General features: G+C 43.6%; 1 protein-coding gene across 1 annotated transcript in view; it reads right to left on the bottom strand.

The window, feature by feature from the left end:
* The window catches only part of DHRSX (dehydrogenase/reductase X-linked), a 254,487-nt gene that overhangs the window by 79,453 nt on the left and 149,479 nt on the right, over positions 1-25,555 (bottom strand). The window contains exon 4 of the mRNA XM_090064262.1: positions 22,046-22,147. Within this exon, the coding sequence (XP_089920388.1) occupies positions 22,046-22,147 (102 nt within the window). The remainder of the gene's footprint in view (positions 1-22,045; positions 22,148-25,555) is intronic.

Genomic DNA, 25,555 nt, shown 5'->3' with positions numbered 1-25,555 from the left:
TTAAATATGTAATTCTGTATGCCTAAAGTTAACTACTTAAATCCATATTTAGACCTTTAAATAAAAGTGGCTCATAATATACTTACCCTTCACACTGCAGTGTCCCATAGACATACCTGAACAAGCTTTGAATAAGTCAGCTCAGGTACCAGAAACATATGCAGTCATGGCTGCATGGATATCTGTGCAAAATAATTGCTCTGCTTCACTGAAAATTTAATTGCCAAACAAATGCTATTAGGCTACAGGATACCTGAAATGAATTATTCCCTGAGAATCATGGACTTAACTGTGGCCCATCTGAGAAAGCTGACATCCAAATTCAAGTCTCAGCTGGCAATGAGTCCTTAAGAGCAGTGGAGTTCAGGCAGGAAGAATGGGAGGAGGAGGTGGCGGGGGAGAAGTGACATCCTGTCAGAGATGATTTCATTTACAGGATTGCAGACGACAGCTTAAATACCTAAGGGTGCCTATACATGTGCAGGGGAGCTCCTCTGATCTGCTGTAATTACAGTGCTACAGAAGACTCGATTAATCAAGTGTCCAGCATCATATATATCAGAGTTCCTCCCTCCCTCTCTCCCCCACTCTTGGAGCACATCTATAAATGCCCTTAGGGTGGAATTACATGTTGCAATTAGCTTAGTTCTTGCCAAGAGTGCTTAAAACTTGAAAGATTGTATGTTCCAGCTTGTTAAATAATGCTAAGTACCCTTTAGGCATCTTACAGTTATTAGAGTTACTGTATTTCCAGTTCCAAAAAAGAGGACACCTGTTATGCAGGGGCAGGAGGAGTGGGGAGGAGGTATATGATTGTGGGGGGCAGAGATATGTCATTGCCCTGCCCCTGCCTGTTCCATTGCCCCTCACTCCCAAACCACAACCCCCCCCTCCCTCCCAGCCCTGCTGCTGCCCCCTGTTCCTGACCCACAGACCGCTAGCCCTTCGCCCAACCTGCAGTACTCCACCTTCTTGGGCCATTCTGGTGCCCCTCACTCCCAGCCCACAGCCCCCTGCTTCCTCCAGTCGTGCAGTGTCTCCCAGCCACCGAGGCCCTGCAAGCAAGGCCACTGGCCCCAGTGCCACCTCCCTGCTGCCCCTGGAGGGCTCTGCTGTCCTCTTCTCTCGCTGGAGGCACAGGCACCAACCCTGCCTTGCTGCAGCCCCAGCGCCCAGAAAGCTTCCCCCACTGCTGGCAGGCCACTCACCCCCCTCAGACACACCCTGCCACGCAGATATATGCGCACACGTATGCACATACACACACATGCAAGGCCCCCTCCCACCCCCACAGCCCGACAGACAAACCTCAAGCCCTGGCCCTCTAATCCTAGCCCTCCACAGACTTATTTGCATCCAGCTGCCAGGGCTGTTCCCACCACCCTGCCTGGCTGTATGCTGGCCACATGCATGTATGCCTTGCCTTCAGTTGCCCTTCCCTGACTTTCCTCCAGCTCCAGGAAGCTCTTTGCTAGGGCAAGTCAGAAAGAACTTTGAAGCTGAGCTGATCAAAATCCAAAACATTTGATCATATTTGTAAAAAAAATGCTCAAATGCAGATCAGAGGATCCAAAAGGAGGACGTGTCTGGGAAAACCCGGACGTATGATAACCCTAGTTGAGAGGCTGCATTGGGCTAAGGAGCCCCAGCATTAGCAGCAGCTGCATGCATGCCCAAGGGTTCATGGTAGGGAAGAGGCCAGGAAAGTGCAACTTTGGCTTCTCCCTAGTTGTCCACCCAGAGATGCACATGCAGCTGCCTCCAGCAGGGTTGAGCCAAGGCTGAGCTGATCTTGGTCCAGCTGTTTGCAGCCTCCCTGCTGCGAGCAGCCCAGATTCCGTGATGGGCGTCAAAGGCCTGCCCAGAGCCCAGACCAGCTGAGGCAGGCAGCTGGGAGGCTGCAAGCTGCTGCATGGAGGTCTGCAGAGCCTCTGCCCTTTTTGCTGGCAGGGGAGGGGCCAGGGTTGCAGTGCCCCAGCCCCTTCTCCACCATGTGCACTGAGGCATGCATGCAGCCACCACTGGCCTTGGAACAGCCGGCTTGTCTGCTGCCTGCTGTGAGCCCAGCAGCAGCTGCATGTGTGCATGGTAGGGAAAGGGCTGGGGCAGTGCAACCCCAGCCTCTACCCCACCATTCACCTGGAGGTGTCCATGTACCCGCCTCTACCAATGAAGATCTGACTTCTTACAGCTCCTCCCACCCCACCAACCCCATCTGCCATTGGCATGCCAAGTTGAGGCATGGTTTGAGGTTGGGGTGTTTTTGGTACTCTGGCCAAAAATGTTGCCAACCCCTGGTTCAGATGATGGTGTTTCATGCATTCATGGATTTTCAGGGCCTTGGATGGGTGAACTGAATCATGCTTAGGCAGCCAAGTCCGTTTATGAGCATGGTAATTGGAAATAAATCTGACCTGGCTGCCTACACCTCACCACCCAAGTCACACAGCTCCAGGAGTAGCTTGGGGCTGCTCAGAATTGCTTCTGGAGAAAGCAGCCAGTGGTCCTGAGGAACCCAGGCCAGCTGGGAGCCTGTGTGGGAAAAGAAACAAAAGAGCTACCTAGAGCACTGGTTTTCAATGTTTTTAGACTCCTGGCACGTGGGAAAGGGCCAGCTATTAGTTTTTGCTCTTTTCTTCTTTGAATGCCTGGAACAGAATAGAATAATTCATGTCTGGCAAACAGACTCAAAAGGAGCACAGCAAGACAAAAGGGTTTTTAACACCTATGGAGTCCTCTCTGATGTCTCTGGGTTTATCTTGTAAGTCATGTTTGCATCCCCAACAGGGCTAGTGCCTCACAGCACCCTTGAAAGGATCTTAAGGCACCCCAGGGTGCTGCTGCTGCTGTACCCCAGTGGAAAATCACTGGCCTGGAAGCCCTCCAACTCCACCTCCTGGGCAGGAGGGCAAAGAAAGAAGGGAGCTTGGGGTGGATACTTCAGGGGGAAGCAGCATGGCACAAGGCCCACTCTTGGGCAAGTTTCAAAAAGGAAATAAAAAAGGGCAGACAACAGGGCTGGAGGAAATGCGGGGGAGGGGGAGAAAAGAAAGTGGGAGAGGGAGAAGGGAAGTGCCCCTGCTTGCCCCATTTGGCATGCCCAGATACTGAGGGGCCATGACTACACTCTACCCCTGCTGGCACCCACACATCACAGTACCCTTCTGCAGTGTGGGGAGACCGTGCCTTTCTCCCCTGCACTCCTGCCTCAGCCTGAGTGCTGCTGTTGCACAGCTCCAGTCCCGCACGGTGCTGACGTGCAGATGGGACAGTGCAGCAGGTCCCACAACTCCTGCAACTGCTGGAGTGGGCACCCAGGGCTCCCCCACCCTGCCCCATCTGGGGCCCTGCACTGCTGGGCACCCTCTTCAAACTTTCCTGGAGCAGCCCCCTCCTCCCCACTCCAGGGCCTGGCCCAGAGGGTGTGCAGGTACTAATGTCCACAGGGTCCTGACTGAGCACATGAGCTGTAACGCTGGGCGAGAGCAGCAGCAGCCGCCTCCTCCCACCCATGGCAGCAGTGATTCTGAATGGAAGAGGAGAGGGTGGCAGCAGGGGGGCCACAGTGGTCACCACAGCAATGCCCCAGTGGGTGGTCACTGCCCACTTCTGTGTCACAGTGAAGCCCTGTCATCATCTCCCCCCACACCATAGGGCAAGTGCGATGGGGCAGGAGGAGCCCTGCTCCCCACAGCTGCGAGGGAGGGATGGCAAGGGGCTGGGGTTGGGTTGGGTGAGCAGCCACCATCCAAGCCAGGTAGCAAAAGCAAGTATCTTGCCTGCATCTGGCATGCACAAAGAAGCGTAGTAAAGCAGAGGCAGAGCAAAATACTGGACATTTGATGACATTTGAAAAAACTGCCTGGATAGAGATGGGAGGACCCAAAAAGGATTATCATTGATTGGTGTTAGTTATCTAGGTTTAAGCATGCTTTTGAGCACTCCACTGATGGAAAACAACCAATTTGGAGTCCTCCAACATCCCAGGATGTACCCTTCCAAGCCTCTCCCACTCTCTTGCTCCAAGAACAAACTTTCTACCCTCCTGAGCTCTACAGCAGCTGGCAAGCCCCAGGAAGGGGCTGTGGAGGCCTGGGAGGCTCCTCAGCAATCCACCTACCCCCAGCAGCCTTCACCGCATGCCTACCACTGCTTCCCTAAAAAATTGCAGCCACCCAGTTGGAAGACACTGTCCCTTTATACTTGAAGGAGCAGCTGGGAAGATAGCAGGAAGGGAGGTGCTACTGGCCCTGGCCATGACTTGAGCTTTGTTCCCTGGGAAGGAGGAAAGGGGGGTGGTCAGCCAATAAGCAATGTGGGGTTACAGGTCTCCAGGTACAGTGGCCTCAGGGCCCACATCTCTTACTATCCACAATTTATTGAAACCAATCAAAGTCTAGAACCTTTATTTTCTGCTCTGTTAACTTCAATCAAATAAAAATGATTATAAAAAAACTAACTTTTATATAAAACCCACCATGCCCATGCTTTTTCCACCTCCAGGCATACTGCTCCCCACTTTTGTTCCCCTTCCTTTCCCCCAAGCAGGGAGATCCCAGGTATGGACCCAAACATGCCCCTGCTCACCAGCACCTTAATGGCAAGTCTGAGCAGTAGGCATTAGAGAGGGTATTAACTCTTAATGCACCACTAATTATTAGCATGTGATAACCTTAACACTAACTACCATTCCTTACAAACTCAAACCTAGGAAGGAAGGGAGCTCATTGTAGAGGGATTTGCACTTCCCCAATAAAATAAATGTGACATTCAGAAAGAGCACCTCTAATTTAATCAGAAGTTAGGAAGGATTCATATTCAGCTCATAGCAGACAAATAGCCTTTTTTGGACCAAGGGAATATTTCCTTGGCACAGGCACCATGGCGGACTGCTTTGGGAAACCTTTTATCGGTCTCCTTGCAACCTGACACCTAGGAGGAACAACTGTGGCAGGAGACAGTATTTCTGACAAGTTGCTACTGCCATTCCAGCTTGATAATAAACCCGAAGCCGGTGGATTTTAACCTATTTTAAACTCAGGGTACACTCAGTAGACTTGGAAAATGCCAGCACTTAGTCTTTTTAACTACAAAAAAGTAATAAAACAATTCTTCTGCTGCAAAGAACTCAGGAAGACCACAACAGGCCAGAATGTTTAATGCCAAAATCCTTTTTGAAAACTCTGGGTTTACCTTGTGAATCATATTTGCACACCTAACAGTGCCAACATTGTGTGACACCCTCCAACACCCTTGAAGGGATCTCAGGGAACCCTGATTAAGAATCACAGCCCTAAGCAAATGTGGAGAGGTCTAGGTCAGGTTCTGAGATCATTATAGCAGGTGTCCTTTTGAGTACTGACACAGCCAAATGCCTAGCGCACAGGAGCAGTGGGGATTTCTGGCTACTGCTGCAATCCAGCAGCAGCTACTTTATTATTTTATGTTGTCTCTTTCCTCTCTCCTTCACTTCCAAGTCAGTCCCCCAGAGTGCTTGCCCCATTCATCCTACCCTAGTTATGCCATTGCTTTCAACCTCTGGGGATACAACAGTGTAAAGACTGAAAAGGGACCTTAACCATCTTTGCCCTTCGCTTCAGCAGCTATGATCCACTACTTCTAGGAGAACCAACCAGGAGCCTTGCTCCCCCATGTAGAGAAAGAGAGTAGGTCATCATTCAGGGCATCATTTCTAAATTCTGTGGCCAATAGAATTCTCTTGACCAGACTCCAATAAATCTTGCTGTTCAAGGACCTAGTTTAATCCCAGAGCAAAGCACAATCATTACTGCCAGGATTTCTTCTCCCTATCATTTTTGTCCTGAAGAGGTAGTCAAATGGTTTTAATCCAAAAACATATTTGATAAACTGAGATATCCTTCAGAGGAGGTTCACATCACATCAAGGCAAATAAAAGAAATCCTGAAATCTGAGGGTATTTTTCTGTTTGTTGAAGAACAACCATTCTAGCCATAAAGCATATGCAAAGCAAACGACAAATGAACTTGTTTGTTTAGGACACAATGTAAAACCTTGTAAGTGTAGCAAGACATCTTTTTTAAATTATTAACCACCCAACATTCAGAGGATACTAAAAGTGGTATTGATTTTCTTTTGCCTAAACACGTCATCAGGTTTACTCAGGGGTCCTGAAAGGTGAAATAAAAGTATGAAGGCTATTTCTGTTTTTCCTCCCTACAACAAAACATGAGATTATTTCACGCCAAAAATATGCAGCATTTCCAATTTATGCCCCCCCTGAAAACTAAGTGAGAAATGTATTCGTATTCTTCTGATAGGGAGGCCCTAAAGTAACCTCTTAAACTAGTTTCATTATAAATTGCTTTGGGATTAGTAGCTCTCTCCAGTGTTTATGGAATAGATGTAAGAGTGGATTTAAACAAGACATGGAAGCATATAGACTGCTGGTGTCGGACAATCTGTGGTTAGAAAGGACACTCTTATATGTTATTTCTTCTGAGTTAGCTGGATTGACCCCAGATACTGTTGTTTAAGATAATACCACCAATACAGACATGATGCTGGAAAATTCATTAATAAGTAAGCTTGTAATGGGACTTTGCTTTGCAATTGGTTAACCATAATTATTGAACTATCCAAGCAAAGGACTGACAGCATTCATAGAACATCACAGTGATTTGAGATCCTTCAAATGTACAAATAAATGATCATAAACAAAAATATTCTGCATCATTAACTATCCTGAAAGACTGTACTTGTAAAGATATAATATTAAAGTCTAGTGATCTGTACTTATATGTACTATTCTATATATAAATACTTTCATTGTCTAGGTTTAATGACAAGACATGATAATTCCATTAACAGCAGATATTAAAAAGTAAACAATGGAAATTTTTATTCTGTTTGAAACTATGCATCTTTGATGAGAAATGTCCTCCGCAGGGATTCTTGTTTTACCCATTTAAAAACTGCAAAGTCTATGATAAAAAACCCCCAAATTCTCCAATTAAAATCCATGTTTTTCTGTGATTAAACTGAAATGCTGAGATATATCAGCTGAACACAATATTTTATTGATATATTTACAATTTTGAAGCAGTTTGGAAGCCTACCAGTGCCTCAATCATTATAATAAAATAAAATTCTAAATACCTATTTTTGGCATTTGATTTTGGCTTTTATTATAGAAAATCAGAGCTTCTACTGCCCCCTTTGCTCAGCAGGACTCAGGTCCAGCTGTGGTTGTTCCCTCTGCTTTGTGACAGTAAGCAGCCCTGATATGCCGATGCCCTGCCCCTGCCCCTGCCCATGCTGTTGCCCCTCACTGCCAAACCACAGCCCTGCACCCCCAGCCCTGCCAGTGCCCCTCACTCCCCACCCACAGCTCCCTGTCCCTGCCAGTGCTCCTTATTTCCAACCTGTAGCCCTCACCCCAGGTGCCCTTCACTCCCAATCCGCAGCCCCATGATCCTGCCACTGTCCATCACTCCCCACCCACAGCCTCCCACCCCCACAGCCCCCTCCTGCCCCCTCAGCCCTGCTGGAAGGGGCCCCCAACTGCCAGGGTACAGGACCAGGGCCAGGGTCTGCAGCCTCCTGCCCCCACTCAAGAGTGCCTGAGCCCTGGCTGCCACCTGTGGGAGGTGGTGGCTGCTGTGGCCAGAGCAGAGCATGGAGCCCAACTCTCCTTCCTGTGCCTCCCCCCCTCCCAGTGGGCAGCACAGCTGAACTGGAGACCATGGGGTGGGGGGGGGAGAAGATGGGGTGCATGCTGTGGGCTCTCTGCCCTGCTGCGCTCCCTTTGGGGGTCTCCATTGTCTAGTGGGCAGGGTCATGTGTGGGAGGGTGGGGAGGCTCAGTGTTACTGCCAGAAGTCCCATGCTAACTGTTCTACCATGGTGAGGCAACCCCTACCCACTGGACGGGGGGGGGGTGGCACAGAGCTGTGCCTGCTGCTGCTGGGTGGGTGGGAAAGGGATGCTTTGCCGTGGTGGCATGACCGGCATGGGGCTCCTGGTGGTGGCACTGAGACTCCCACCCGCCCTATGTCCTACTGTGCTGCATCCTACACAGTAGGCTGCAAATGCCCCCAAGGAGACAGCAGCAGGATAGAAAGCCCCGTGCCTGCATCTATCCTCACCCTGCACATAAATCTGGGGGACATGTGTCCCCACCCATGCTCCTCTCCTCCAGAGTGCATGGAGAAGTAAGGATTTGGCCTCCTGCTGTTCCCCAGATGAGCCTCCTGTGGCTCTATCCTGCTCCCTGGCTTAGCCCTGTGGCCATGAATTCCTGCCCTGGCCCTGGGCCACATGCACTGCTCCCAGCTTCAACCCTGCTCCACTCCCTCCCTCACCATGGAGGCCTCAGTCTGCCCTCCCCTGCAAAGACATACCTGCAGGGAGCTGCAGGAGCTGCTCTCCACACTGCCTGGCTGGACATACATGTGTGCGTGGGCACATGCATGTGGCCCCCTGCCTCTGATTGCCCTCATCCCCCTTCCCCCCCAGCAGCTCCATTGAAAGCTGAAACACTGCCAGCCTGCAAGCAGAAGCCCATCGTTTCCCATGTTTTTCTCATTTAAAGGAGGAAATCTGTGTTTTTCTCCTTTAAAGAAAAAATCCACTTTCTTCCACAGTGAACATAAAAACTCGATCCCTGCTTCCCAGGCACTGCTTTTACTGTAATTTCCTACAAAGTAACTAAGACAATGGTGCTTAACCACCAGCCTGTGGATCAGATCTGAGTTCTGGATCATTCAGTCCATGGGGAGCTCTGCAAGCTAGATAGCATGGACCTGCACTCTGAATTATGCATGTATGGTGCCTGATCTTAGCATGCAGGGCTGGATGGGCAGTGCAGGGCCCTGATCCCAGTGAGAGACCGGCAGAGGAGGTGTGAGGCTCCAGGGCCTGATCTGGGTGGAGTCACCAGGCCTGATTCCTGCATGTAGGACCCTAATCAGGATGTGTGGGGCCAGGCAGAGGCAGTGCAGGCCTGAATCCAGCCTGCAGATTGGCCCCATGTTACTCCTCTAGCCCCAAGAACAAAAGTTTGAGCACCAGTGGTCTAAGGCTAAGGGAAGAGTGAGTGAAAAGGCCTATGCTATATTAATAGGGTGATGACTGTGTTGGTCTTATCTCATGATGCACAAGGCATAAATAGGAGGTTTAAGACTGGAGTAATACATGATGCAGGTCAGACTCAAAGCATCTTTTAATGGTTGTTACTAACCGTTCCTAGTAGTCCTTCACTTGCATGAGCAAAAGCTTCACTAGAAGTACTATAAATAAAGCATTTTATAAATACTTCATGATACTATAAAATGTTATTTCTAAAAGCTTCAAAAACCAAAAAAAAAAAAAAAATCCTGAATTCAAGAAAGTTATATTTAAAATGAGCTACTTCTGTTCAAAACATATATATATGAATGACATATTTAAAGGACAGCTTAAGGGATATAGCTATATCTATGGCAGTGAAAGCTGTAATAAAATGTGAACAAAAATTCAACTGTCACGTGCGCAGTTTTGTCACCGACAATGCTGCAAACATGGCAAAAATGAGAAGATACTTAGAAGAAGAAACAGAAGGATGCTCCTTAATAACATGTGGCTGCAGTGCCCATTTAATGAATCTTTTAGCCAAAGACTTAAGTACTTCTCCAGGAATAAAAGAAAATGTTGTTGAAGTCGCAAAATACTTCCGTAACAACCATTTTCCTTCAGCTTCACTGAAGAGAGCAGGAGGATCCAAACTAATTCTCCCCCACAATGTTCGATTGAGTTCGGTGGTTGATTGTTTTGAACAATTTATTAAGAACCGGCCTATTCTCATAAACCTCATAAACATTTGTGAAGAAAACTGTGATAAAATAGATGGAAGTATCTCATCCAAAATATCTAACATTGGATTAAAGAGGAATGTAGAGGATATGCTCAATATACTGAAGCCTATATCCATAGCCTAAAACAAACTTCAGAGAAAATGTTGCTGCATTGCTGATGGTGTTGTGGCAGCTGAAAAATATGTCTATGTGATAAAACTGCTTGCTGAAGGCTTTATGAAAATTAGACCAAATGTTTTTCTGTATTTGTTTAGATATTAAGGTATAAGTTGCTGCTAAAAGCCTAATTATAGTTTAAGATGTAGTAAGCCTTGTATAAAGTAAGGCCTAGTAAATTTAGCAAAGCCTAGAAGTAGTAAGGCCCTGTGGCACAGTTAAAATTACCTTATCAAAGGAATGCAAGGCTTGTACTGCTATTGGTCAGTCTAAGAACAGTTAAAAAAAAGAATCTAAGTGGTCATACGTTATCAGTGTCCTTCAGAAGCTATAAATTAGCTAAAATATTTGGAAACCATTCAAAAGGAAGATGCAGCTCTGTGAAAAGGATTAGTTAGCTGTTGCCTGAATCAGTGGACCTGTGGACCTTGAGGAGCCCAAGAACTGCATTCCAGGGTCCTTCCCGGCACCCCTCAAAACAGCATTGTTTGGGAATGCCTGACCTCACCGAACTTTGTGAAAAGAGAAGCTTGCTGTGTATCAGGCATCAGAAGGACTGCCAATAAGTTGCCGACGCGAATTGCTTTTGTCTGTCATCATTTGTCTTGTTACTACGTGTAGTTGTGCTTTTCTTAAGTCGATAAATCTTTCTTACCTTTCTACCCCTGACCACACTCTCAATCTAAACCCCCCACAGGCAGCTGGGACAGCTGTCAAAATTTGGAAGGCGCTTCAAGAGACATTGAAAAAAGAAATACCTAACCAGAAAGGTAAACTGCAGGCAATAAAGTAGTAAATAGATCAAGCACTAACTACACTTCATTTTCTTGTAAACAGTCTCAACCCCAGATAAAGTAAATGCCTAACTTATGAAGAAGATGATGCTGCCATGGCATGGGCATCTCAAAGTCACTCCTCAGTTATGCCAGTCATAATAAATTGCAGGGCTGGAGGGGAACCATTTAAACAGTGCATGTTTACTGATGATGTTTTGAACAAAGCCACTCCCCTGAACTGGTGGAAATCATTAGCCAGGCACCTGGAAACAGAGTTCCTTCAGTTGCTAAGCCAACTTTTTACAGCAGTAGCTTCCTCTGCAGGCACAGAGAGAATATTTTCATCGTTGGGTATTATTCACTCAAAGCTAAGCTAACTCGACTGGGAGTTGAAAAAGCAGGAAAACTTGTACTTCTGTTTCAGTCTATGAATAAAAATTACAGTGGGAGTGGGAATGAGATCTAATTGTAGAATTTTTAAAGACAGCGTACGTTTAGTGTTGTGATGACTTGCCTGTTAGACTTAATAACATTTGAAAATTTAAAAAAAATGTTTAAGGACAGATGTTGTAAAACACTGTATTGAGTTGTAAATGAACATGTTTTAGTGATCAGATTTGCATCATTGTTTAAGAAATATGTAACGTACCACTGGGAAACTTGATTTAAATCAATGATGTAAATCAGGGTTTTCTCTTGGTGATTTAAATCAGTCCACCCTGCAGGGGAGATTTGCTCAGTCCTGAGCTAGAACATGCGCAGTCCAATTGAAAAACAAAGGATTTCATCTGCTAAAAATCTGAGAGAGCTCTACTGAGCACAACCAAATTGCAGTTTTCACAATGCTCACTTTCAGACACAGATCAGGTATCTTCTCAGACTAATGTAACCTTCTGAACACGTATGCTGTACTGAATATAGACATTCTTATAATTTAGATAACTAAATGGGAGAGCTCCTCTTTTAAAAAAAACTGATGATCATTAGAGAAGCCTAAATATAAACCGGCTTTCCACTGTCACTAAGTCTGACACTCTGTAGTCCTACAAATATTTGGTGATGCAAGTATCTGTATACTCTGTAATAAATACTGGTTTGGGGACTTAACCATTAAGCTTCCTGGTCTGTGAAACCATTCAGCCTAGCAGAAGAATAAAGCAGATATGTTTAAAATGTACTTAAAAGCATATTCAGCATACAAGAAGACAACTGACTATTTAGGTTGAAAAAAAATCTAGTGGAAAATAATACCAGCAAACCACTCCTGTAAATACTTATACTAAACAGCCTAACTGTCAGGCCCTTTTTGTAACCATAGCACATGGCAGGATTTTTTTTTCTGCATTTGAACTGCATACTACTATTCTTAATTTATTATTTTCATTGCTACAGTGCCATTAATAAAGCAAGTTATTTTCAGACATATTAAGATATAGTCCTTGTCCCAAAAAGGTCTTATAATCCAAAAAGATTATGGTGTCAACATGAAATAATTACTTGCAAGACCTAAATGATAAATTTCCCCCATGTAATATACACATGTGGTTAACCAAGATTTTATCAACTTATTACAAAACTCCATTATGATGATTTTTAGTTAGGCTTTTTTCTTATAGTAGGGCTTGTGCATAAAGGGGACCACATTTGCATTTTTAAGACACGTTTTGATTTTTATTCAGTTTGAAAACCAGTGGCTGAACATGCACAGTGTGGAATGGAAGAAAGGTGCCTGGAAGCAAAGTAAAAAGCATACAAGAAAGAGTTGACCTTTGTTTGCCAGATGAAATCATACATGTTTTCAAACACTTTTTTGTATGATAATACTCAGATTCCCCCTTAAGTGAGGAAGGGGGGACATGGAATTGCCTCTTAAATTACTCCAATTTTAAATACTATATGTTTGGCCCTGGATTTTCAAAACAGCCTAAAGGGGTAGTTAAATATCCATATTCCACTGATTTTCAATGGAACTTAGACATCTACCTCTCAGCATCTTTGAAACTCCCAGGCTCAACGCTTTACATAAAGTTCTGAATAGATCCCCGAGTTATGGATGGCAGACATCTTATCAAAATTACTCAACTGCTCAGTACTCTAAGTTCCTACTTTGCTCCAAAATAACATAGGTAGCAGAGGCATAACTGTTAAGATTGCACCCTGTGTACAAGCCCAATTGGCCCTTCTCTCCCCACTGCCCCAGCCTGTGGAAGATGTCACTGATGCAGAGGGAGGTGCTGTCAAATCCCGTCTCTGCTAGGACATCACTGACTGGTAGTCTAGACTGTTTTACCCAACACGGCAATTAAATTAAAATTTCCCATATTAAATATTGTTTTAATACACATTTAACTTTTTTCATTATTGTTTATGGTCCTACAACTTGCCAGAATGTACTCTGAAAGGATGGGTCTATTATTGGGGTCACCATTGTGAAACACAAAATATACTGTATGTTTACATGTAAATTGGAATGGGATATATTTTAGAGATGCACCAATACATTGGTTCAATATCAGATCAGCACCGATATAAAGAAAATTGGCTGTGTCAGAAATCGGCCCGATGTGGCTGATAATTTGGCCAATAAATTCCTGTGCGTGTACGCAGCTGCAGCACAGCATGAAGGCAGTGAGGAGCACAGCCTGGAAGCTTGAAGAACCATGTAGAGCTGGTTGTAGTGGAAGGGGAGGGGGTAAGGGGAGGTGTGTGGGGGGACAGATCAACACCCCCCCATGTTCAGAGAGGGAGTGGGGCAGGAGTTGGAATAGGTGCTGCCCAGCTGGGTTGAGGCAGGGCTTGGGATGAAGCCACAGCTCATCCGGGTGCCTTGGTGGGGTGTGCCACCCAGGGCAGGGTGGGTAGGCTGCAACTGCGTGCTGGAGCTGGGGCTGGGCTTGGGGTGGGAAACAGCGGTCCTGGGAGGGGGCTACAGGAGGGCTACAGCCACCCCAAATTTTGCCATAGCCCCCCATAGTCCCTCCTCCTTGTACCATGACTGCCTGCCCAGCACAGCCTCAGCTCAACTCCCACCTCCACCCATGTGTTGGGAAGACCCAGGGCTGCACTGGGTGAATGGCGGTGGTGCTGGGAAGGAAGGTTATAGGGGGCTATGGAAAAATTTGAGGTGGCTACAGCGCCCCCCTCTAGGCCCCATCCAGCACTGCCATCACCCACCTCCCCCAAGCCCAGACCCCACCAAGAAGAGCTGCCCCGTACAGACACAGGTGCACGTAGCAACAGAAGTCCCCCGGACAAGACACAGCTCCATCCCATGCCCACCCCACCTTGACTGGGCAGAGTTTGACCCAGCCCCTGCTCCTGCCCCACTCCATCCCTCACGGGGGGGAGGGGGGGGTGGGTGTTGATCTGCCCCGCTAAGCTGCTTCCCTCCCTGATCCCTATCTACCACAACAGACTTACCAGCTGCACACAGCTGTATTGGAAATCCAATCGGTATTGGCTGATATGCTTCCTTAAAAATCAGCTATTGGTATCAGCCCCCAAAATCTCTATTGGTGCACCCCTAAAATATATACATACCTACACACACACACCCCTCTGTATATTTAGTTCATATTTGATGGGTGTGTCTACACGCGATGATATGTTGGCTTAGCAACAAGCTAGGGTGATGTAGTGTCCACGGGCATCTACATGTAACCAGCAACTACTTAGCCTTAGCAACAGGCTCCCCCAGCATAGCACACTGCTATGGCAAAGTAGTTGCTAAAAATAACCATGTCCTACATGTACAGTGCAGTACGGACTGTTACTGCACTGTGATTTAGTACTTCCAAAAGAAAGCACTAAATCACGGTGCAATAACAACACTGCCACAGGAACACGTGTAGACATACCCAATTTGAAGCAAGTAAAACAACACGGTAATCTGAGAAAAAGAACTAATACATTAGTAATCCTGTGAAACACATTTTTTTCAATTAAATATGAAACAAGATAAGACCCTTGATCATAGAATTCAGGAACCTCAACACACACTGAGTAGAAAATTCTATTAAAGTCATTTATATTCTAATCCAAACCATGCTCTAAGCATCCACAACCCCTCATACAGAACTCAGAGGGAGAATTTTCATTAACTCCAAAGGGCCTTATCCATATATCCAATAAGAAATCTATACATGAATGAACAGCAAGACCGAGCCCTTTATTTTAGCTGATAAGTCTTTGATTATATAGATCCTAGAATGTTTTGATTTGTAAGAAACATCTAGGGAAATGTGCCCTAATGAATTATGTTACTTTAGAGAAATACATTAGCATAGTATCCCTAGATAAGGGACTGTACCATTAGAATTTCATTTTTCACAAAACACCTAATATCAATGCATATTATTTTACTTTTAAGAATAAAATACTTTAAGAAAAACAGGCAATACACATCTCATAACACCACATGCTATCAAGAGCAGCCCAAATTTAATTAAGTCCTTGTTCTAATGACTTAAATTTTCCTGTCTGAACACTGGAGATGGAAATGGGGATGGAGGGGAGGAGACAGCAGTGACTGAATGCAACCAAACCCTAGGCTCATAACCAGGGATCCTAGTTTTCTCTGATTAAAAAAAAATTCCCAATGTTTAATTTAAAAAAGTAACCCCAAATCCCCAGTTGGTTAAAATTAAACACCACTAATACACACACATATGTGTGTGTATATTAGTGGTGTTTCATTTTAATTATGGAAAAATGTAGATTTGGAGTTACTATTTTAAATCCAAAAATTGGGATTTTTTTTTAACCAGAGAAAACCAGGATCCCTGTTCATAATTATCCCTTTGCCATAAAAGGCTAAGGACTTTACAGCCTTAAAATCTATCAGTAACTAATGTGCTCTAAGCATAGAACAAATCACATTGCCTGGCCTAAGGAAAACATTCAATGAAGACAGGCATGGAAAGGAAAAAAGGGAGGGAGCTCTCTATCACTATAAATGGCGACATGTGCCTAATTATGCATTAAACACTCATACAAGGTCAAAGTCGATGGAAGTCTTTCAAAAGCCTTTGGATCAGACTGTTACTGTGCTGTAATCTGTTCTGACTTTCCCTTTTCATCCAACACATTTAGCATTTTACTGTAAAAATAACACCAAACCTAAAACTCTGAATTGTTTACAAGAGTTTCAACAGACACTGAACAGAAAAGGAAACAGTTTTTAGAAAAGGAGGCCTGGTGATTTCCCATGTGATTGTCATGGGCTACCTAATTACAATACAGGAGCTTTTAGACCAGCTCTGATGATGATTATTTTTGCAAGTCTGCTATCACTTTAGTAAAGGCAAAGTTAAGCCATCCATATCATTACAGCTTCTGAATAGATTTTCTTAAAACACCAAATTTATCTTGGCAATTGAAAGATCATGAGTTAAGCAAAACATGTGGATCATGAACATGCAGACTTGTGCAGAGAATGTTTACTTGAAGTCTTTTTATTTACTGTATTTACCTGAATATAAGACAACCCTGAATATAAAATGACCCCCAATAATTAGATTCTATATATGGAAAAATTGTAAATTTGTTATAATTTTCTAAGTATGGAATCTAATTATTGAAGGTTTGCTTTGAATTTTTCCCTCTGTGAATGCTATAGCAGGGAAAAATCAATCTGGGGGCGGGTCAGGTAGCCCACCTGCCCTCAACCCAATTCCCCCTCCCAACTTCGCCATCCTGCGGCCCCTTCCTCCCTTCTGCAGACCCTGCTCTCCCTGAGCACATGGAAGTGAGACAAATTTGAAAACACTGACTTTGAAATAAAATATGTTTGTAGTATTTTTTGTATAGGCAAGTTACTATGGGCACACATAGACTTAGTTCATCCAGAATTGATACATTTTACCTTTTTTCAAACTGCAGCAAATTTTTGCACTTTTAAGTAGCACTTTTGTACCTCCTTATATAGAGTACAAACTAGGCAGCATATTAGTCCAAAGACAAAAGGCTTACAATTCACCATACAGTTCATTAGGCTGAATCCCAGCAGAGTCAACAGCATTTCAAGCCATGCTGACTCCACTGCTCAGTATGTTTGTGTATTCCAGATATCCTCCATAGAAAATCCATGCGGTAATTAGCTCCCCACTCATGACTGGAACCAGGTGTTGTTGCCACAAGTCCTGGGATCCTTCAAAAATGTCTATGCAGATGAGGCTCAGGACAATCTGGTGTGCCTTCACTTCATGGAGGGTAGGGCCATGCCATTCATATGCGACAGGCTGAGAGAGGGGGGAGATAGAGGACTTCAGGATGAACTGTTTGGGGCCTCTTTTGATTATATTTGCCAGACATTTAACGCTGACGAAAAAACAGGAATAACTGAAAATGGGAAAGAAAGTCGCAGCTCAGCTGCGGGGGTGAAAACAAAATTGAAATGTATGCAATGTAGTGACTTACCGTCACCTGAAAAAGAATCAGCACTGAGAGGGACTGAGCACAAAGGGCACTGTCCTTTATGTTGTTCAGATGGGTAGCACGAACTTATTGTTATAGTAGGTTCTCACCAGTATGTTTGCCCAATATGGCCCATGTGTTTTATAGTAATACTTTAGTATTGGCTGCATTTAATCAACTTCATAATTAGTTTCCATTACTATGCACATGCTGCTTTTAGCAGCACATTAATGAATACACACATTATAGTGTGTATAATGAGGTTTTCTTATAAGTGACTGTAAGGTGAGGGTTTTTTGCCCCATGCTGATTGGGGGAGGGGGGGAACCTCATCTTGTATTTGAGTAAATATGACATTTATTTGTATTCATTGCTCTGAAATAGATCAATTATGATTTTTTGTAGACACAGGCTCTCATGTGTTAAGTAACAGTGCTTAACTCATGAATGTCATATGCCCTGGAGGCCGGGGGAGCACGGTGAGCTCCTGTAGGTGGTGGCAGCACTGTCAGCGGTGGGAGCATGGTGGTGGCCAGTGGGGAGCTCCCGCAGGCAGCTGCAGCACTGTCGGCGAGTGGTCGGTGACCATCTGCAGATGCCGTTGGCAGTGTCAACAGTCACCAGAGCAGTGCTGGCAGTGGGGGGGGGGTGGTGAGCAATGATCACCCGCAGGTGCCACTGACAGTGTCAGTGGTGCCTTTTCGCATGGGGTGCACCACCATGCTCAGTGAGTGCATGTGCACCCGTGTGCACCTCCTACGCATCACCAGTGGCTTAACTCATCAGTTGTGCATGTCGCTTCTAACAGCCAATACAGAATTAGTTGAGGTGATGTGTCTCTGCCACAGGCACGATTAACATTCTAGGCATTGTTCAGGTAATCCCATTTCTTGATGTTTACTTTACAGAAACTGACCCCCGTGGAAAGTCAGTTAGGGCATTATCTAACTATCTGTGAGAATTTCTGTGGCTTGCAGTTCAATCTTAGTACCTGCTGGTATCACTTGCAATCCATGTTTAAGCATAGGCCATGTGCTCTTTGGAGATGAACTGCAAAGTTCCATGGAGGTAATAAAGAACTTTCACAGTTTAACTCACTTAGCAACAGGCTTGTGATAACATAGAGGATGCTATGGGTCTGAAAGATCCATTGTACATGACTGGCCACTCTTTCTAATAATTGATTGGCATTGCATCCTCTTTTCAGGATGCAATGCCAGTCAATAGGTAAAGATTCTTTACGTTGGTTAGTCTGAAGTAGTTGGCGATGCTTTGACAACATTCACTCAACATGAACTTTTTTGCATTTGCAAATTTCTCCAATGCTGGACACACATTGTTCACTGACAAACAGCAAAAGGCCAGTATGGCTAACCTGAGTGTTAATGTACTGGCTCGCCAAAGAGAGTTAGCCAACTTCCAGATGATATTACATTGTAAGTTCACTTTTACCTTGATCTTCTTGAAATGTACCATGTATGGCAAAAATCACATCAAGGTGAACTAGGTCTGAGAAGTGGGCCACTCTTCTGTTATTTCATACTCAATGTCCTCACATTCCACAGGGGGAGGGCATAGTCTTAGTTGGGACCAGTTTACAGTTGGTTTTCCTTGTAGCATCTTAATAAAGTTGCTAAGTTTGTTATCAGGTAAAACACTCACTTTGAGCTGTCACACAGAAGTTGTCTGCGTATATGACATTTTTGGTACTTCGGTGAATTGGCCGATTGTTGGCATGTAGGTATTAAACAGTTTTGTGGGAGATCGTTATGCTGTTGATGCCAGCAATTTTGCTTTCTATCTGATTCTAAAAAGAACCATTTGTTCTCAAGTGAAGTTCAAATGAGTTAACTGAGATGCATATCTTTATTCATCTGCAATAATTTGGTGAGGAACTGGTGACTGATAGTGTAGCATGCTGCCGAGAGGTCTACAAAATACAGCTCCTATGATCAAATCTTTTTTGAAACCATCTTCAATATGTCGTATAAAATTGAGCAGCTGGCTTATGCATGATTTCTCTGTATGAAATCTTGCCTGCTCTTCAATTAGAATCTCATCACATGTTATTGCAATATGGTACACTATGAAGCTTTCAAAGAGCTTATGTGTATAGGAGAAAAGTGAGACAAGTCAAAAAATTCTTGTTCTCCAGTTCGATCTGACATTATTGAAGCATACTTACCACCAGCATTTTTTAATCTTGTGAACATTAATTGATATAACATCTGTATGATTAACTAGTTCCAATTTTCAATCCAAAATATTTTAACTGTTTCTTCTGAATGACATCAAAAGTTGCTGTTTTACTTCAGTTAATTGATAGCTATCTTAAGGTGTGCCATTATGAATGGTTTGGTGGACATGGGATTAGGATAACATTATGGGTAATGGTAAAAGGCATGCTGGTTGTCTATTCTTTTCAAAACAAGAGGTGAACCTCTTGGTTTGTTGCAGTGTTGTAATATTCCTTGCTTTCTTGAATCACTGCACATGTGCATACTGCAGCCCATGTCTTCCTGCTATTAAATGTCATAAATGTTTTCAGACAGTATCTGCCAAGGTTTTTGGCATTCCACCATCAAGGAGGACATCAGTTCTTCTCTTAGAGCAGTGGTATCCTCCACAAAAAAGATCTAAATTCAAATTCCTGATTGTGTGTTCATGCAGGTCCACAATTTTTGGAGTCAGGCTGAGTATATATTTAATTCTACAGCCTTGAGCAATATTCATACAGCATTTGTGAACCAGGCATATTTACTCAGAGGTTCCATCTGCTCAATTACTGCATCATAATCTTCTGCAAAGCCCTGCCAGCCCTCCTTTTTGAAGCTGAAATGGTGATAAAATGGCATCATTTTCAGGGCTACAACTGCATTTATCTTCAAGCAAAAGAAACAATGTTGAAAGTGTGGGAATTTTTCTACACGATCTCACTAATTTAGTGTTAAAGATCATGAGGTCTGTGTTGTATCTTCATCCTCTGTTGAAGGAATTTGGTTGCTTTGTATTAGGCTGAGGTGTTGATTTTTGCCATTCATTTTGGTTGCTATCCATGACCTCAAAGAATATTGTCGCAATTGAAGTTGCCAGTGACTGCCCAGTACTTGTCATAGCTAATGTTAGTGGATCAGCAAGAGCAAAATTTTTGCCTGCTGGTTAAACATGACTGTGTTTCTGGCTAAATAAGTTGACAGGATCTCAATGATGTCATTGTCAATGATGATACCAGACTAGATAAGCATGGTGCTTCTGTATTATTTGTATGGTCTTTCAATGGTTAGCTCTATTTCTGGTATCCGGGGTTGGCACCTGCTAGCTCCCTAATGTACTTCTTGCAGCCATACAATTTAGCAGTCAGATTCAGTGAGCAGGTTGTGATTAGGTCACACTTTGCTACTGTAAGCCTTTAACATTTACAGACATGATTGCCAGTACTGGCACACCAGTGATTTAATGCCTGCGCTATTAATGCTTTACAAGTGGATGGCAGAATAATTTGGAAGTCGTTTGAAATTTCAAGTCTCTTTATAATAATATAAAGTAAGATACCAAAACCACTTATGTCTATTACGAATATATATTTTAAGATATTTGGCGTTCCTATAATAAAAAAGAAATCTTTGTTTCCCACAGAGTTAACCAGCATAAATGTCACCACTTTAAAAATGAGATGCTCACTATCATGTTCTCAAAAGCCATATTTAGACCTTGATCCTGTGAACATATTACCAAGTACAGTGGTCCTGGCTGAACAAACTCAGTGGAAATAAAGTAAAATAGTAATAAGACTGCTCAGGATTTTAAGTGCTATGATCAGCAGTGTGTTTGCAAGATTATGTTTGCTTCCTCTCTGCCTTCACTGTTGCTTTACAATCCATTTCATATATGAGTTTGGCCTAGCAGACAGAGTCTTAGAGTAATTCTCAAGCAATCTGAGTACTATTCTCAACAAAGCCAGTAGCCTGCTGAGTAAGCCTACGTTATTTTGCCTCTATATGAATCAGTTTACACTTCTGCAAAATGAAGATAATAATGCTGAAAATCTTCATGAAGTGTTTCTTATTATTTATAATGTTCCTGCTCAATTGTATAATTATATAGCTTTTGGCCTAATTCCTTGAGGTTTCGCTGAGACTGAGTGATAATTTAGTAATAATTTAATACTGAGTGAGTGATAATTTGCTTTTATTATCAACAGCTCAAGCAACACATTTATACATGTATATAGCAACTCTTTTAATTGAAGCAGGTGAAATTATGTGTCCATCATCAGTATAGGACAAGTGTCTAACATGGAGGAAAAGGGCCCCTTTCCATTTCTTCTATTCTGCCTTGTCTTTTTATTGAGGAAAGATCCATGCAAAGAGTTGAGAGGAAAGAAGTATAGAGTGTGTGAGAGGAAAGAAGCAGAGAGTGTTTGGGAAGTGTGGCCCCAAACAGATTTACATTGTTTCCAGCCCCCTCTTCTCACCCCACCCGGGTTAAATATGTATGAAAAAGTTATTTTATTGGAAAAGTATCCCAATCCTAATGATTCAAAATCTTCAGTCTCCAATAATCATGAGAACTTTTTTGAGAGCTAGCAAATATTATGGGGTTTTTTTATTTGCTTTCTGATTTTTCTTTTTTAACCTTTAGGTTTCTCCATGGAAAATAGGAAAATATCACAAGAATTGGCAATACTGAGATATTCACACTGAGATAGTAAGTAATCATGTCTCTTAGATTGTACTGTAGTGGTTAACAATCATCTGCTGTCAACAGTTTTAAATGTTTCATCTAAAATGTGAAGCATTGGGGAAAAAATAACATGTTAAAGTTAAAAGCTTCTAATCTTTATAAGGGCAGAAGAAAATGAACTCACCATTATTCACCAGGACATGGAGTGGACAATTCTTTACTTTAAACTGTTGTACAAATTGCTGTATGGACTTCATAGAAGCCAAATCACAGTGTATAAACTCCACTGAAAAAAAAACAAGAGAAAAAAAAATCTAGTGAAGTCAGTTACAGTAAAATAATTTACCCAGTATGACCCCAAATCTTCAATTCTCTTTTACTGACAAAAGGATTGTTAACAAGTTGGACCATCCTTAAGTTCACTTTGATATATACAGGTTTTCCTTGCTTTATGCTGTACTTGCAGTCCTGGAAAATGGCACATAACTCAAATTTGCATAAAGGGAACCCACTTTACAATGTAACAAATAAGGATACATTCCAAGACCACAACTGTACTGACCCCAAAACCCATTTCTACCACTTTTACAAGACAATTTTGGTACTCACCAACAGCAGACCGTACGCACAAGCACAGGGCATAATGGGGATGGCAACTATCATAATGGGGATGGCAACTACAGAAACACGTCACAGACGATGAGCAAGAAGCACAGATCCACACAAGAGACCGTATTTTGGTGTGAGTCACTTTGACTGTGCACCACACAAAGCAGCTAACTGCGGGCTTCCATCACACTGATCGCTTAAGAGTGAATTTACCTCTGATGCAATTAATTTTTGGTATAAAAAGGGTCATCACATAAGAGCGAATTCACACAGACAGAACCCACATAAAGCAAGGGAAACCTGTAAAGATTCTTCAAGGGTTGTTTTCTTTTCTTTCCTTTTATCTTCTTCCTCCTCTAACTTTTTGTTGCTGTTGTTGCTCTCTCTCTTCATAAATAATAGGAATGACAAGTATGGTCTTCCATGGACTTGCTAACTTATCTGTTGAAGATCTTGGATCAGGTTTGAGATCTCATAGCAAATATGAATTGAAAAGTTGTTGAATCTTCAGCAAAACCATCTGCTATTCAACATATTAGTCAGACATAGAAGCTAACTGTTACAAAATTAACACACAATGAAAACCACAATAATGCCTCCCCAAGAGTCTTAAAATGGTTTAATTAAAATAATTCCCCCCCCCAACTATTCAAATTCCAGGCTGAATTCTCTTGAACATTGTATGGAAAACAAGATAAGGGATTGCATTGTGAAAAACACACACTCATACCCCCCTACACCAACATTTAAATAATCAGTTGTTAAAATGTGAACATTTCAGGTATACAATGAGGTACAGAATTATAGAAAAGTAGAGCTAGAAGGGACTTCATAAGGTCATCTAGTCAAATCCACTTCTTTGAGGCAGAATCATCCTCAACTAAACCATTTCAGCTAAGTGTCTAACTTGCTCTTCAAAGTTTCCAGGGGTGGAGATTCCACAACTTCTCTAGTAGACTGTTCCAATCAATGCTTGACCACCCTCATAGTCAGAAAGTTCCTCCTAAACTCCAACCTAAATTTCCAATTGCTTCTAGTCCTGTCCCTTATGACCACAGAAAAAAGCCCACGTCCATCTTGTCAATAATTGCCCTTCAGCTTTCAAAGACTTCTCAAATCTCCCCCAGTCTTCTTTTGCAGGCTAAATAACCCTATTTCAGTCTTTCCTCACAATTTTGTCTTCCAGGCCCTGATCATTTTTGTCACTCTGTGCTGGACTCTTCCAAACTGTCCACATCCTTCTTGAAGCGTGAGGCCCAAAACAGGACACAGAACTGCAAGTAATGCCTCACCAGTGCTGAATAAAATGAAAGAATCAATTCCCTTGATTAGGAAATTACACTCCCGGTAATACAACCCAGGATGCTGTTGGCTTACTTTCAAACAAGAACATACTGTTGACTCATAATCAGCTTATGATCTACTGGAACCCTCAAGTCTCCTCTGCAATAGTGCAGCCTAACCAATCATTCCCCAGTTTGGATTTGTGCATGCAATCATTCCATCCCAAATGCAGGACTTTGAACTTGTCCTTACTGAATCTCATCTGATTGACTGCATAAAATTTCTTCAGTCTACTCAGGTGATTATGGATCCTACCCCCACTCTCTAGAGTACCTGTAATTTCACCTAACCTGGCGTCATCTACAAATTTGCTAAGGGTACACTCAATCCCATCATCCAAATCATTAATGAAGATATTAAACAATACTGGAACCAGGACAGACCCCAGGAGAACTGCACCTGATACCTCCTCCCAACTAGACATTGAGTCATTTATGAGTACCTGTTGAGCACAATGATCTAAACAGTTATATATCCACCTTGTAGTATTTTCATACAGTCTCTATTTCCTGAGCTTTTTTATGAGAACTTGGTGAGAAATAGTGTCTTGCTAAAATTCACTGCTCTCCCCTCATCCACAGAGCCTGCCACCTTATCACAGAAGAAAATCAGGTCAGTCAGGAATGATTTGCTCTTGGTGAATCCATGCCGTTTGATCCTCATTCACAATGGATTCCTTGAGGACCTACTCTCCATGATTTTTCCAGGCATCAAGGTCAGGCTGTCTGGTTTGCAGATCCCCAGATCCTATTTCCTTCCTTGCTTAAAGGTAGGCACTATATTTGCCCTTTTCCAGTCATTTGGAACCTCACCCAATTTCTATGAGTTCTCCAAGAGCCAATGGCTCTGAAATTACTCTAGGTTACACTCAGCCATTTTCTTCAGTACTCTAGGTTGCATCTCATCCAGCTCTGCTGATTTTAAAGCATCTAGCTTCTCCAAGTATTCTTTAACCTCTTGTGCCATTATTCTAGACCAGGGATGTCACAGATCTGGCCAGAGCCTTGTCATCCAAGCCTGTGCTGCCCATTGGTCTTGAAAGTGACCCACAAGCAGCATGTGGGCCCTGCTGGATGGCCTGCACACCACATGAAGAAGGCACTCTGGCCACACTTCATGTGGTGCCTGCCCGGCACACCTTGGCTCCATCCTGGAATGGCTGTCGCACACAGCATGGCCCCACAGCCCGAGAACAGCAATGTGTGTAGCACAGTCCCACAGCAGCCAATGGCTAGTGTGGGCAACTGAGACCTAGAGCACCTGCCACATGCAGCATGGCCCCAAAGTCCTAGGGTGGGCACCACATGCAGTGTAGCCCCAGAGTAGCAGAGGGACCTCTGTATGTACCATGGCCCTGCAGCCCCGGAGTGGCCGGAGCAGGACTGGGCTGCACATGGCATCCACTTTAGAACATGTGCTGAATCTAGCACGCAAGGCTGGTTGGTGGGTTCAATCCAGTTGGCAGACTGGACACATGCTATTCATATGGCCCATGAGGCCAGATAATTTTGACACCCCTACTCTAGGCTGTTTGTATCTCCCTTCCCTATCTTTGCCACCAATTCCATTCATCATCTGGTAGCTGCCCCTATTTGTGAAAATGAAAGTAAAATGGGCATGTACTCTTCTCTGAATCATCTATAACTAGACTGCGTTCTCAATTCAGTAAGGAACTTATAGTTTCTCTGGTCTTCCTTTTAATTTTGACATATTTGTAGACTCCCTTTTTACTGCCTTTTTT

The sequence above is a fragment of the Crocodylus siamensis genome, chromosome 1, assembly GCF_052110815.1.
Source record: "Crocodylus siamensis isolate JL-2025a chromosome 1, ASM5211081v1, whole genome shotgun sequence".
NCBI lineage: Eukaryota > Metazoa > Chordata > Crocodylia > Crocodylidae > Crocodylus > Crocodylus siamensis.
The sequence above is the reverse complement of the archived record's forward strand: the minus strand, read 5'-3'. Positions and strand labels throughout refer to the sequence as shown.